The sequence below is a fragment of the Melanotaenia boesemani genome, chromosome 11 (genome assembly GCF_017639745.1).
Source record: "Melanotaenia boesemani isolate fMelBoe1 chromosome 11, fMelBoe1.pri, whole genome shotgun sequence".
Lineage (NCBI taxonomy): Eukaryota > Metazoa > Chordata > Actinopteri > Atheriniformes > Melanotaeniidae > Melanotaenia > Melanotaenia boesemani.
In genome coordinates, this window is record NC_055692.1 from 2,003,508 (window position 1) to 2,019,198 (window position 15,691).

Sequence of the window (15,691 nt, forward strand, 5' to 3'; positions counted from 1 at the left end):
ATCCCAGTATAAACCAGTGTGTAGCAGCTTTTAATCCCAGTATAAACCAGTCTGTAGCAGCTTTTAATCCCAGTATAAACCAGTCTGTAGCAGCTTTTAATCCCAGTATAAACCAGTCTGTAACAGCTTTTAATCCCAGTATAAACCAGTCTGTAACAGCTTTTAATCCCAGTATAAACCAGTCTGTAGCAGCTTTTAATCCCAGTATAAACCAGTCTGTAGCAGCTTTTAATCCCAGTATAAACCAGTCTGTAGCAGCTTTTAATCCCAGTATAAACCAGTCTGTAACAGCTTTTAATCCCAGTATAAACCAGTCTGTAGCAGCTTTTAATCCCAGTATAAACCAGTGTGTAGCAGCTTTTAATCCCAGTATAAACCAGTGTGTAGCAGCTTTTAATCCCAGTATAAACCAGTCTGTAGCAGCTTTTAATCCCAGTATAAACCAGTCTGTAGCAGCTTTTAATCCCAGTATAAACCAGTCTGTAGCAGCTTTTAATCCCAGTATAAACCAGTCTGTAGCAGCTTTTAATCCCAGTATAAACCAGCCTGTAACAGCTTTTAATCCCAGTATAAACCAGTCTGTAGCAGCTTTTAATCCCAGTATAAACCAGTCTGTAGCAGCTTTAATCCCAGTATAAACCAGTCTGTAGCAGCTTTTAATCCCAGTATAAACCAGTGTGTAGCAGCTTTTAATCCCAGTATAAACCAGTCTGTAGCAGCTTTTAATCCCAGTATAAACCAGTCTGTAGCAGCTTTTAATCCCAGTATAAACCAGTCTGTAGCAGCTTTTAATCCCAGTATAAACCAGCCTGTAGCAGCTTTTAATCCCAGTATAAAACAGTCTGTAGCAGCTTTTAATCCCAGTATAAACCAGTCTGTAGCAGCTTTAATCCCAGTATAAACCAGTCTGTGGCAGCTTTTAATCCCAGTATAAACCAGTCTGTAGCAGCTTTTAATCCCAGTATAAACCAGTCTGTAGCAGCTTTTAATCCCAGTATAAACCAGTGTGTAGCAGCTTTTAATCCCAGTATAAACCAGTGTGTAGCAGCTGTTAATCCCAGTATAAACCAGTCTGTAGCAGCTTTTAATCCCAGTATAAACCAGTCTGTAGCAGCTTTTAATCCCAGTATAAACCAGTCTGTAACAGCTTTTAATCCCAGTATAAACCAGTCTGTAGCAGCTTTTAATCCCAGTATAAACCAGCCTGTAACAGCTTTTAATCCCAGTATAAACCAGCCTGTAACAGCTTTTAATCCCAGTATAAACCAGTCTGTAGCAGCTTTTAATCCCAGTATAAACCAGTCTGTAGCAGCTTTAATCCCAGTATAAACCAGTCTGTAGCAGCTTTTAATCCCAGTATAAACCAGTCTGTAACAGCTTTTAATCCCAGTATAAACCAGTCTGTAGCAGCTTTTAATCCCAGTATAAACCAGTGTGTAGCAGCTTTTAATCCCAGTATAAACCAGTCTGTAGCAGCTTTTAATCCCAGTATAAACCAGTGTGTAGCAGCTGTCAGACTGGGAGGTAAAATGATGTAAAATGAATGTATGAATAGATGTAGCAGCATAAAGGTCGACCAGAAGAAGAAAGCAGAATTTATTACTAACAGAACTTTGTAGAAATAACACACAGACCAACAGTGACCAAACCTTTTCTCATCTCATCGTTCTCTCAAGTCTTGGCTTTCAGGAGAAAAAATATTGTTATTGAAACAAACACACAACAGAAACTATTTCCATGTTTCCACTTTTTCCTCATTTCCAGTTATTCCTGCTACTATTTACCTGCTATCCTCACTAAACCAACTCCAGCTCAGCTGCTTTGTGGCGCCACCGTGCATCAGAAACGTCTTCTTGGCTTTATTCCAGCCATAGAGGAGCATTATTTTTCTTCTTTTCACACACACACAGAACTTTCTGCTCACTGGTTGATCTTTGGCTGCTCCTGATTGGACGTTACTGTCAATCTAAGCTCTCTGATTGGTGGAAAGTCTGACAGGAAGTGGCTTCATCATCATGTCCAGGTCTAAATAGAGGTCTCTTAGCAACATAGTAGTGATGGTGATGTTTTTATGATGAAATGTGATAAATAATGCTGTTATCATGGACCATTGTGGATTTACCAGATAGAGTCTCTGAATAAAACTACAGTTAGTGGCTGGATTGTAAACCTCCTGGACGGGATAGAAATGTCTGGAAAACTTCTGTAGATCAGCTAAAGGGTAGCTATCCATCACATTTACCCCACAGAGCTACACACCACCTCTCCTGAAACACAAAATTTTCCCTCTAGAATAAGTTTCCAAAACCATCTTCAGATGAATCATCCATCTAGCAAGTCCTGTATCTTCATGAGGAAACTCTTCCACTTAAGGCAAAGACTCATTCCCAACCAAGATGGAGAACCCCACCCTTTTCTGGTTGGGAAGCATGGCGTTGTGACCTCAAACGATGTCAGAAGACAACAGAACCACATCGTCTGCAAAAGGCAGAGATGAAAGCCAGAAGTTCCCAAACCAGACTCCTTCCCCTCCCAGACTGCATCTAGAGCTCCTGTCCATGAACACCACAAACAGGATCGATGGCATGGACAGCCTCGGTGGAGTCCAACGTGGGCTGTGAACAAGTTGGACTTTTTGCCTAGAACGTGGGCCCAGCTCTTCCTTCAGGCCAACAGGGACCTGGTAGCATAAAACAACGATGTGAAATAAAACGGATGTTACATGAAATGTCTCCCTGAGGCCGAGTACTTGGGGTTGAAATCAGTCAAGAAGCAGCGCTGGTTTTACAGAAGAAATGTTGGTGCTTCATACGAGCATCTGCAGGTTGCCCAGCAGCCTCCACGTCAACATGTGGACAAACTTTAACCGATTCTCTTGCAGCTAAAGGGAAACGGGATCCGTCAGAACAGGAGCCCGTTCTTTGTTTTACGACATTTGTGTAAAGATCAAAGGTACGCTGACTTGCAGCAATTTGCACACCCCTTGAAGCAAAACAAGGCAGCAGCTGCTGTTTCCAATGAGAAGCAGGTGTCGGCCTGATCTAAGCAGTTTATGCAGCTTCATAATGAGGACTCGCTACCTGGAGGGGCCTCCTGCACATAGGACAATAAAAGAGCCATGGAAACTCCAGACACCACCAACAACATCACCATATGCAATGTTTGTAGACGACGATGGCAGAAAGACAATAAGCAAAGCTGCAAAGATGCAAATTGTGCAGCAGGTCATGTCTGCTCTCACCTGGTTTGAGAAAACATGGATGATTGTGTGCATTTGGTGAAGGGTTTGAGTTTAACACAAAAAAGCCTCCCAGGCAGGGGTCTATAAAAAGTTAAAGCTTTGATGCAGACCCGATGAACAAAACAGAAACTTGCCACACGTGACTTCTTAAATCCAGTCATGTGCTCACCTGCAGTGTTAAAGGGCTAACAAGCATTCTTAATCACAAGTTAAACGGCAGGCTGCAGCTTTACCTCTTCAAAATGAAAAATTAGCCCTCCATCATTAGGCTGACGCTTTCAGTCAGTCATCATGCTGCATCCCCAGGTCATGTGGCACGAGCACAGGTAACCAGTGGCTCATTTTCACACTGATCATCCCAGATGAGGCTTTCTGATATAATAAGGTACAGAGTAGGGCTGCAACGATTAGTCGACGTTGTCGACAATAGTCCACAATAAAAATAGTCGACAACGAATTTAGCCGTCGACTGTTGTCGGCAAAAAAATAAATAAATAAAAACTACAGAGTGAGACATCGTCTTCTAATCCTATCTCTGCTGAAAGTTGCACAATGCACATGCGCAAAGATTGGAAAAAAATATAGAATGAGACATCGTCTTCTTTTTTTTATCTCTGCTGAGAGTTGCACATGTGCAATAAAGTTCGCCAGGGGAAAATATGGTGTCGGACCAGGGAGGAAAACCGCGGCGGAGAACGTTAAAAGTCTGGGATAACTTCACGTTTAACTTACAAAGTAAATTAAATACATGTGAGATTTGTAAAACGGCCCTTGTGTACCACGGAAGTACGTCTGCAATGCTCCAACATTTAAAGAGGAGGCACATCGGACTTACTTAAAAACCTCATGCAAGATTTCAAAGCTGAAAGTGAAATAAGATCCATTTATAATAATCACGAGATACATAATCCGATTGGTCGACTAGTCGTTTCAATAGTCGGTGACTAATCGATTATCAGAATAGTCATTAGTTGCAGCCCTAGTACAGAGACACACAACCAAAACTGAAGGGAGGTGAGAATCCTGGCACAAAAAGGGAGATGGCCTCAACATCAAGTTCTGCGAGGACTGCTGCATCTACACAAAAGATGCAGCAGTGTGCAGAGTTTATTAGCATGTTATTGTCACCCAAGTCACCTAGTAGACACAGTGTGGGCGTTGCAGGAATATTACATTTAAGCCACGTTGACATGTCTTCACAAACCTGAAGCCAGAACCTGCGGACAGGTGTGCAGGACCACAAGGCATGGAAGTAGTTGTCAGGTGTGTTTTCATTGCAGTGTGTGCAAATGTTTGATTATGACAGACCCATCCTGAACATCCTTTGTCCTGTATAATGAGTTCCATGCAGAATTTTGAATTGTATTAGTTACATATTTAAATTCTTAGTCATTTTAAAGGTGTTTAAACATATTTGTGGCCATTTATCTTTATTAAAGTTACTGGATAAGTCACCCTCCCATTTTGAAGTTGGACGAGAGACTGAAAGTAATACATCATCAGCATAAAGACTTATCTTGTGTTCTATATTTTTGGCATGGATTCCTTTAATCTCTTTATTTTGTCTTATGGCAGCAGCTAGGGGTTCAATAAAAATAGCAAAGAGTGATGGAGAAAGCGGGCAGCCCTGTCTGGTGCCTCTCTGCAAACAGAAGCTTGGAGAGGTTTGATCATTGGTCTTCATACATGCATTTGAGTTGTTATATGATATTTTTATCCAATCTATGAAAGATGACCCAAAGCCACATTTGGTTAATATTGCAAATAAAAATGACCAGTTTACTCTGTCAAATCCTTTTTTTGCATCTAAAGAAATGACTGCAGACTCCAGATTATGTAGAGTAGAATAATCTATGATGTTAATTAATCTACGCATGTTAGTAGAGGAATGTCTACCTTTAATAAAGCCTGTTTGGTCAGGATGTATTATTAGAGGGGTTATTTTTTCTATTCTTCTGGCCAAAGCTTCGCTATTTATTTAAAGATCTACATTTATTAATGAAACTGGACGGTAACTGGATGGAAGTGTCGGGTCTGGTTTTAATAGTAGAGTAATATTAGGTATGTTCATGTTTGGAGGTAATTCTTGTTTCTCCTTTACTCTTACATTTCTTAATGCACTAAACTCTGGCTTTGTTCCTTGTACCTGATCTGAAGGAGTGCAGCAACGACTTGATGATCTCCAACTTCAAGTCATCTCTGTTTCACTGATTCATCCGTGGACGTGACACTTCTCACAGCAAAGAGATAAAAATAGTCCAGACTGCAACCAAATGTCTGCATGACACCAGCAAGCAGAGCAGCACCAGTAATTACAGCCAGGTTGGGTTTGGCTGGGACCACTCATCACGTATCTGGAGAAAAAAAGCACTGATGAGAGCTGTTGTCACCTTGCCTACTGCTGTATAAACGTTCACACATTTGGAGTATTTACTACTGTCCTACACTCATTGTGGACTTTTTTTTTTTAAATACCTGAAGCAGCATAGATCTTTGGCACCATCATAAAGTCTTTGTACTCCCATCAGAACAAATCCTGGAGCCTGTTTATCTCTCTGTAAACGTCTTCTGGCCCTAATCCACTGTTGAACCGCCCTTCTGAAAGCTGCTGTCCCTGAGCTCACATCTGCAAACAAACCTCTGCTTTAGGGTTCTTTGTCTCTCAAATTTAGCTCTTCCTCTGCCAAGGACAGTTTCACAACCTGTGGTCAGCAGGCGACTCCAGGTGGAGCAGGGCTGTTATAAAGGCTCCGTACTCTGGTTCGTCCTGCAACAGATACCATGGACCAATCACGATACAAACCCACATCCAGATTTCTCTACAATTTTCTACAGCCCTGAAATATGCTGGAGCAATGTAGGCTCAACACACATGGCTGAACCTACCTGCTGAGGAGGTCCGTCCATCTGAATCTGGTGTTTGGAACAGGAAACCTACAGCAAGCAGAGCACAGAGTCGTGACGTGGACTCCCCGTCTCCTCCGTGTTAGTTGTGAGGAAAAAAACAAAAACTCTTTTTACGGCACATGGCTGAGATGAAAATGTGTTTATGTGACCTGAGCTGGGTTAGAAAAGTAGATGACATAACTCACTACATATTCCTGCCGTTAGCATGATAAGAATTCCATGTCATCATCATCGTCATCATTTTTAGTGATGGATTAAACCTTCAGAGCTGCCCCCAATCACTTATTATTCATATGTCATGAGGTAATGACTGAGGTGGCTGACAAACAGGCTTCCTCCTCAGGGTCTGGGAGCTGCTTTTATGGGGCTTTAATGCAGTAGGTCTCAACAAGAGCAGAATCTGGTGCAGAGGGTCAGCTCTTTCCTCGAACACCAACGGGCCTGTCCATAGTCTTCATGTGGCAGCTAGTTTGGTCCGTCTTCAGGGGCCTGTACCACAAAACCAAGACAACGGATTAATCCGGAATATGTTAGTCTTACTGGATAAAGTCATCCATGATCCAGTTGCGCCAAAAGGGGGATAGTGGAAAGTGGGATACGACATAAGTTACTATGGAGATCTAGTCTGTTGCTGGGTTAGGGTTAGATCCAGGACTTGAAAGAAAATCTGATATTCTGCTGTATTATGTTAAAAAAAACAGTCTTGAATGTTTGTTTTGGCAACTTTTATTGTTTATTATGAGAAGAGCAATTAAAAAATAATAAGGTTACAGAGTAAAAATGACTTCGAATAAGAGAAACCCCCAATATATTAATATAGACAGCCACTAGCCTCTGTACAGAACAGATCTGAAACAAACAGTGTGGAGGAGAAACGGAGCAACGCAGCAGGAACACAAACTCCTGACAAGATGCCCTCATCTGCTGAAACAAAGACACCTTCCAACATTAAAATAACCAGAAACTGCTACAAGAAATTCCCATAGATAATCAGTTAATAATAACAATAAGCACACCTCCTCTGCATTCACACACGGCTGTATGACACAACACCAAACTTAAAGACGTCTCTGAAGGAACCAGAACAAAAACACACAGGCTCACTGTAGCAAAGGACTCTGGGAGATTGAGTTTAGTGGTTTCCTTCTGCTTGCTTCCTCTCTGTTTATCATAATCTGGCAGAGCATCTCCAGTTAACCACATCAGTCCCAACTAGCTCCCGGTGCATTCCAAGGAATGTTGACAACTATAATTCATAACGTAGTTTTCTCTAAAACACACACTCACACAAACACTCAGAGAAGTGTAAGATACAGTACAGATAACAAAACACTGAAGATCATTTGGTCTTCTGCTGGTGCCAGTTTACATTTCTTTCTTTTCTGTTTTTCTTTTTTTTTTTTTTTTTGCTAAAAGAATGAACTTAAAGAACTTCTAAAACACTGAGATTTACTGACCGACTCAAACGCAACACGAGCTGGACACAATTATTGTTGCTAAAAGGTTGATGCCACGTTTCATCTCTGACTGTTCTGGACTCCCCAAAGATAAGAACGTGAAGCAGCTCTTTAGAAGGCCTCTGGAGAAGAAAATCATCCTGTGGGACAAACACTCAGTTTCTTCAGTGGTGAAAGTGAAAGCAGAATACTGGGTCATACCAAAAACTGGTTTTTAGGTTTTTACAGTCCAAACAACATTGGTAGAGTGGTATAACAGGAACTGTTTGAGGGGGGCCTTTTTCAGTGCTGTACCACTGAACATGAAGCAGGAAGGTGTTTGAAAGGGACCTTTTCACTGCCATACCACTTACATGCATGCAGGAAATTGTTTGAGGGGGGGGGGCCATTTTCCCCGCTGCACCACTAAACATGCATGCAGCAGGAAACTGAGGGGGACCTTTTTCACTGCTGCACCACTAAACATGAAGCAGAGCAGTTGTGTTATTGGAGATGACGAGTTGTGAAAATGGATGGAGAAAGTTCCGAACGTGAAGCTGTAACAGACGCTTAACATGATGACGTATCGTTGTCTAGAGATTAGAGCCCGACCGATGGATCGGCTGATTATAGCCCACTTCACAACAACCATGATAGGCTGGCGTTTTGCCGATTAAATGCCAATATATTTTTAATTTCTCATAAAAAGGTAAATGTCAACGTTCGGAGTTGTGCAGAAAGATGTTGTTGTGCCATTTGTCCACTAGATGGAGCTCTGACTCAATTCAGTCTTCAGTCCTCATCACTGTCAGTAGCTACAGCTATAGCTACAGCCAGGCAGAACTACAGGGGTGGGCAGAGTGGAGCTTGACGACAGGTGTGTTTATAACGAAATTAAGAATGACTAGGCGTGTCTTTAGTTCCAGGTTAACTCTGTTTGCCGTGTGTCATGATAGCGACCCGTGCTTCGTAGCGCCGGTCATGCTCTTTGTTTACGTTGCATTGCTAAAGTTGTGCTAACCTAGCTTTAGCTACTCCCTGTCTGTTTAGGGTTAGCAATAACATCACTGTGGTTATGCCATGCTAGCACAGCATTCGCTAATGACTTAAAAGCCAGTAAGTAACTAAAGAAAAAATGTAATGTAAACAAAATATGAGTACAGAACAAACGTGCACTGTTTAAAGAGCGATGTGAACACAGGAGGGAAAAAGTTAAAATGATGAACTCTCCGCCGTCACGACGTCCCTCCTAGTTTTACTTTGTCAGAATATCTTAGAACGTGACTCAGGCTGTAGCGGCAGCTGTGTTGTTGTGGAGAAACACGAGTTCCAGACTCTCTGGGTCCATTTTATGTTTAAGGATAACATGTTTTAACTGAGAAAAGTCTCTGGTTTTTATTTTGGTTCATATGAGTCATGGCTTCATGGCAAAGAAAATAATGGAGTAGAGAAAATGTGATTTAACGTTAAAGGGCATCAGAGGGCTGCATGAATAATGTTCTACCAGTAACGTCACTCATTATAATGTTTATATTTAGCAAATATTTAGCTTCTGCTCTAAATCTAAAGATAAATTCATCAGTTCAACTGGTAGCTGTATAAAGAAAATTCACAATGCTAATTTAAAATAGATTAAATAGAAATGATTTTATTCATACATATCTTTTAAATTAATCGGCTGAATAATCGGTTATCAGAAATGGTATCGGCCTCCAAAAATCCATATCAGTCGGGCTCTACTAGACATACTTTGGTTTTAAAAGATCGAACATGGACCAAACCTCTAGTTACTGAAACGTCTCGAAAAAAGTTGCAGGACCACCTGAGGCTGAGAACATATATGCTTTATGTCTACATGTGTTTGTCACGGCCACGGTTTGAGTTTGACATTAGAGACATAAAAGTTTCAGTTTTTCTTTGCATGTAATTTAGAGCGATAGGAAATCTGAACAGATCTGAACTAATGAATTATAAACCAAGTCACAACTCAGAGGTATTAAAGCTCACCAGCTTCTCTGACCTACGTAGCAAATTTGATTCTGTCACCTGACTAAATAGCATTAATTAATGCTAATAAAATGGTTTTTTGCTTAGTAGCTGTTTTTATCATCATTATTAATGACTAAATAAAAGTCTCATCATGGCCTAAAACTCCTGTAGAGCTCTTTCCAGTTTCCTTTAGTGCGGGCATCTCCAACGCCGTTCCACATGAGCTACTGTCCTGCAGGTTTTAGATGTTTCTACTCAAATCAGTTCGCTCATTAACCGGCTTGTGCAGAACTTTTTTATTTAAATGTTACAGAAGGGAAACGTCTAAACCCTGCAGGACAGTAGCTCTAGTGGATGACCACCACAGCTGTTTTCTCTGTGTTACTTCGTGAGGTTTGTTTCTAGTCAGAACTGCTTCACTGCAGTCTTTACCGCACCCTCTGCTGACCCCACACAGACTGGCTTCCCCTCACCCCAGTAAACAGAAACACATCTCAACTCAATATTTGCAGCTTTTTCAAGAATTTCTTCAGATTTGAGTCTGAACGGAAATCCAGCTGCTGTTGCCTTAAATCATCGTTGTGTCCAAACATTAGATATGTAGAGCTAACGGAGATAAACCATCCAGACTTCCAGGTCCCAGCACAGACACTGGTTTAATCCCCTCCACCATTGGCCCCCACGTTGCCATGGAAACCACGTTTCTAATAAAGATGAATTTCTATCATTTCACTCTATGGTTTCTGTGGACGCCCTTTGATTTTGTTTTGCAGTAAAAATGGCACAGCTGAGTTTTCCCATACGTGGTTTGGGTTTTTCCTCCTTTCTTACGGCTCCTGACTGATTTCCAGTCTGTGAGCCACACAGGTTTCAACGCAGCTGAACAACATTCACATCCACAAAAACATCCAAAGAGCAAACAGCTCGACACCAGTAAAAATGTAAAACTCTGAGCCCATAGTACTCGCTGACTCTAGCTCCAGTGTGGGTTAATATTTAAAAACAAAAAGGTGAGTAACTGAGAGACAGACACAGTGCTTTATAATAAGAAGAAAAACCACAGGGACACAAAAAACTACCAACACTGAAACATTCGGCCACTTTTTTGGTTTCCAAAAAAGTCCGCCTCCCCCAATAAAAAGAAGTAAAGTTCAAAGTTCTGACATGAACATTTAGACTTAAAAAAGCTGTAAAATCACTGCAGACTCAGCGGTTTGGATCTGGCACATTTCAGACACCACAAACATCCCGACCCTCCGACCTCAGCTCCACCGGCCCCCCCGGCAGCTCCTGCAGTGTATTTCAGGCAGTCTGTCACCGAACGGCCCCCCCTCACTGGTTGACGTGGGGCCTAAGGGCTTGGTAAAGTCCCTCGAAGGTGGGCCGGTCCGAGATGTTGCGACTCCAGCAACGCATCATCAGCTCGAAGAGAGAGGGTGGGCAGAGCGGGGGGGCGTAGAGGAAGATCTGTGTGGGGAGTAACAGAGAAACCAGTGAAACCAGTCAGGATGAGGGACATGACAGCACAGAGAACATCACTCTTATTGTTAGTCTCATGTCTGATTTGATCCCTCTGCCGTCGGTCTTCTAGCGACGTTCTCAGCTTCCAGCCGGATGAGGGAGAACGATGGTAAACAGCTCCCCCTTGTGGAGAAACTGGTAATTACAGCCCCACAGGCTTCAGGCTTGGGCCTTTGTAGAAAATATTCTAACTTCCATCCTACAAATAAGAGCTAAAGTCTCTGGATGCGGGGAAATGTTTGATGAATGATCCATGAGAATGTGGGGGTGCACTGGATTCGTCTCACCTGTCTGCCCTGGTTCCTGAAGAACTCGCCAGTGTTCTCTATGACCTGTTCGTCGGACAGCAGGCTGTAGGGCTGCTCCTTACACAGGGTGAAGATCTCCCACAGGGTGACCCCGAACGCCCACACATCACTGGCCGTGGTGAACTTACCCTGGAGGGAAACCAGCACATTTTAAGTCACCAGAACGGCCTCCAGGCCCACCAGGAGATTGACATAATTAATTGTGGCGTTTAACACTGCAATTAATTGTAAAAATGAAAAATTGTGACATCCTAAAAACTTTTTGTCACCTTTCCAAGTTCTGAGCTGGATTTGACCTGTAAGCCCTGATGAAGCTCGGGGTTTATGGTTCTGAATAAAGTCCTGCAACCTCTGTGTGACAGAGCTTCAGTACTTGTAATAGCACGTTGCAGCCACTGGGGGGCAGTCTCAGATGCAAAGGAAACTTACTTTTTATTTTAGTTTTAGTCTAGTTTTTATTCTAGTTGATTTTATTCTTTTATTGATTCTATCTTTTTATCCATTTTATTTTTTATTGATTTTATTTTCTTTGGTTTTTATTGTTTTATTGTGTAGGCTTTTATTTTCAGCTGTGGACTGTTTGTTCTTCTGTTGTTCAGCACTTGAAAATGTGCTGTACAAATAAACTTGAACTTGATTTCTTTGCTGTAATAATACATCTGATACTGTTGAAAAGCCTGTTTATTTCTTTTAAATGGAGCCACATTTGTAAGGAAAGTGGGATGATGTGGGATGAGCAGGATGATTCTGCTGATTAATCTGAAGCTTGACGTGTGATCATAAAAAGCCATCAAACTACAGGTTTCCTGTATGTTTCACAGGAAGATGGAGAAACCAGAGATCTTCTGTAGTAAAAGGAGGAAATCTGGTATTTAATGTGGATGTAGGCTGGACCTCCTCCGTCCTCACCAACAGGATGCTCTCCCAGGCCATCCACCGAATCGGCAGCACCGCCCGGCCCTGGATGCGGTAGTAGTCGCTACTGTACAAGTTCCTGCTCATCCCGAAGTCGGCGATCTTGATGGTGAGACGGCGGTCCACCAGGCAGTTCCTGGTGGCCAGGTCACGGTGCACGAAGTTCAGAGACGCCAAATACTTCATCCCAGACGATATCTGCACCGCCATGTGGAGGAGGTCGGAGAGGCTGGAGGAGAGACGGGGATGAGGAGGGAGGAAGGCTGATGGTGAGCTGTGTGTGTGTGTGTGTGTGTGTGGGTTGGGTGTCTACCTGACTGATGGGATGTTGTTGGCGTGTGTCAGCGTGCTCTCGATCTCTCGCTGCGACAGGAACATGTTGAGGTCTCCGTTCTCCATGTACTCCGTCACCATGCAGAGCGGATCGGACGACACGCACACGCACAGCAGCCGGATGATGTTGGGGTCGTCCAGACGAGACATGATCTTTATCTCCTTCAGGAAGTCGTTCCTGGACGGAGAGACCGGAGACATTTTCAGCTGCTAGAAGAAGAAACCATGAGGTGTGTTCGAAATGTTTAAACTTTTACAGAACACGTGATCTGATGTAGAACCGTAGCTCCACCCTGCAGTCGGAGGACGCTGCTGAAGAGACGATGTCGTCGCCACAGACGTCATGGTGAATAAAACAAAGAACAGAAACCCAATTAGATGCAGAACCGCTTCTGCTCAGAGACCGCCTTCTAGTACCGGGTCGTCCTCTTCATCGGGTCCGCCTTCTAGTACCGGGTCGTCCTCTTCATCAGGTCCGCCTTCTAGTACCGGGTCGTCCTCTTCATCGGGTCCGCCTTCTAGTACCGGGTCGTCCTCTTCATCAGGTCCGCCTTCTAGTACCGGGTCCTCCTCTTCATCAGGTCCGCCTTCTAGTACCGGGTCGTCCTCTTCATCAGGTCCACCTTCTAGTACCGGGTCGTCCTCTTCATCAGGTCCGCCTTCTAGTACCGGGTCGTCCTCTTCATCAGGTCCGCCTTCTAGTACCGGGTCCTCCTCTTCATCGGGTCCGCCTTCTAGTACCGGGTCGTCCTCTTCATCAGGTCCGCCTTCTAGTACCGGGTCCTCCTCTTCATCGGGTCCGCCTTCTAGTACCGGGTCGTCCTCTTCATCAGGTCCGCCTTCTAGTACCGGGTCGTCCTCTTCATCAGGTCCGCCTTCTAGTACCGGGTGGTCCTCTTCATCAGGACCACCTTCTAGTACCGGGTCGTCCTCTTCATCAGGACCACCTTCTAGTACCGGGTCGGACCTTTTTAATCCTGGTGTGATAGGTGAAGCAGGTGGTGGAAACCTTCCTCAGAGGTTTTCTCCATATTAACATGACAGCATCACACAGTTGCTGCAGGTTTGTCGGCTGCATCCATGATGAGAATCTCCCGTTCCACCACATCCCAAAGCTGCTCTACTGGACTGAGATCTGGTGGCTGTGGAGGCCGTTGGAGTCCAGTGAACTCATCGTCATGTTCTAGAAAGCAGGTGGAGATGATCTGAGCTTTGTGACATGGTGCATTATCCTGCTGGAAGTAGCATCAGAAGATGCTCCACTGTGGTCATAAAGGGATGGACATGGTCAGCAACAATACTCAGGTAGGCTGTGCTGGTTAAACCAGGTCACGCTGGTACTAAGCCCTGTATAATTTCGTTGTAGCATCATGTGCAATGACAATAAGGTCTTACACTTGTTCTTACCACCTAAAAGCTCCCAGAAAATGAAGTATGTCTGTTATATTCCTGTAAACTGGATCTGCTCCAGGTCTGACCAGCTCATGCTTTTCAGAAACAGTCAGTCTGGTCCTCACATCGTCCTAACATTACCTCCTTACTCTGAGCTGTTAAAATGATTTACCTGGCCTGACTGGTGGCGTCGGCCCTCAGCTGTTTAACAGCCACCAGCACCGAGCAGCCGTCCCTGTCAGGGAGCGGGGACCCCTCCCCGAGGAATTCTGGGAGTCCTGCTGCCTCACACAGGTGCACCTGCGGCGGAGCAGAACGGAGGGAAGTGTTAGGCCAGTTTTCCCGCCCAGAACCTCCCACCGATGCGGACACTCACCTCTCCGAACTGCCCCTCGCCCAGCTTCTCCCTGAAGGTCAGCTGTTGCCGTGGAAACTCTGCAGCGGAGATGTCCTTCCTGGTGAGCGAGTCCACGGTGAGGGCGGGCACGGCGTACATGTTGCTGCCGGTGACGCCCTGCAGCCGCACGATGTCCGTCTCCGCGTAGTGCGGCGCGTTGCTATGGAAACACTGGTGCGGGGTGCACTGGGTGACATCTGGCTCCGCATATCCTCCCCCACATGCTGTCAATCAATATTCAGTATTAATTAAAAAAAAGGCCGGCTCTTTACGTTAGAGGAGAAACATTCTGAACGAGGAAAAGTTTGGATCGAAAGGAGCGAATGATTCATTTTATAATCTGCTTTAAATAAATCTGGTTTTATTAGATTCCAACGAGTGGGAATTCTCTTATAAAAAATCCCTCAAACACCAAGTTCCTGACGTTTTGTGCCAAGTTTAGATGAAAGCGTTTCGTGCAGTGGTGTCCAACCTGTGGGCTGCGTCCCTTCCGGTGGGTTGCTACATGACTCTGAGATGTCACAACATGAGTTATGGGAAATTTCTGCAACAACATAGTGCATGTGTTTGGTTTAACTGGACACTTTATCTGGTCTGTCCTGAGTCATGAGTCAGGGTGGGAATCAGGCTGAACAGGAAAAAACGTGGACCTTGGTCTTTTCTCTCAGGACTAGGATGGCGGGATGAAGACTGCTTCTCCATCTCCTGAAGAAGCAGTCTTCAGTTTGACTTCTGCTCAGGTTAAGCTCTGAGTGGCAGCTGTGGTTTCCATGGCAACGTTAGTTTTAACATCTTACGTGTTGTTTGGAGTCACATTAACAAAGAGAAGACTCATGATGGCTGAAACTCAGATTTAATCCTGATTCACATCCTTTAAACTCCGTCTGGTCTCAGCTTTTAACGTCTGAAGTCACACCTTTCGGCTCTTACCACGCAGCCAGCCTGACGTCATGTGACAGGAAGTCAGCAGGAGGAGGTCATAGAGAGGGTTGCCGAGGAGGAGAGCTGGAGAGAGAGGAAACATAGAAAGAGAGACAGAACAGCTGGGAGAAGAAGAAGAGAAACGGAAGAATGAATGAGCATGCATGTTCAACGTCATCCAGGAAATATGAGCAGGGACAGAAAAAAAGACAGAAGACGGACGAATCAACGTCCTCTGGAGACGAGAGACAGCCGGTCAGGAGCAGGTGATGGAGAGGCCTGAGTGTTGAGACGGCCAGCATGGGGATGCTCGGTCCAAACAAAGGCAGCG

General features: G+C 44.1%; 1 protein-coding gene across 3 annotated transcripts in view; it reads right to left on the reverse strand.

Annotated features, from left to right (window-relative positions):
• Positions 1-6,856: 6,856 nt before the first annotated feature.
• Positions 6,857-15,691, reverse strand: part of ddr2l (discoidin domain receptor family, member 2, like) — a 50,377-nt gene continuing 41,542 nt past the window's right edge. For 2 of the 3 annotated variants that reach the window (XM_041998884.1, XM_041998885.1), the window contains exons 14-20: positions 15,370-15,444; positions 14,419-14,663; positions 14,215-14,342; positions 12,631-12,828; positions 12,312-12,546; positions 11,382-11,531; positions 6,857-11,040 (exon numbers count right to left, since the gene is read on the reverse strand). In XM_041998884.1, the coding sequence (XP_041854818.1) occupies positions 10,906-11,040; positions 11,382-11,531; positions 12,312-12,546; positions 12,631-12,828; positions 14,215-14,342; positions 14,419-14,663; positions 15,370-15,444 (1,166 nt within the window). In that variant the 3' untranslated portion in view covers positions 6,857-10,905. The remainder of the gene's footprint in view (positions 11,041-11,381; positions 11,532-12,311; positions 12,547-12,630; positions 12,829-14,214; positions 14,343-14,418; positions 14,664-15,369; positions 15,445-15,691) is intronic. The other variant, XM_041998886.1, reaches the window with a different exon arrangement.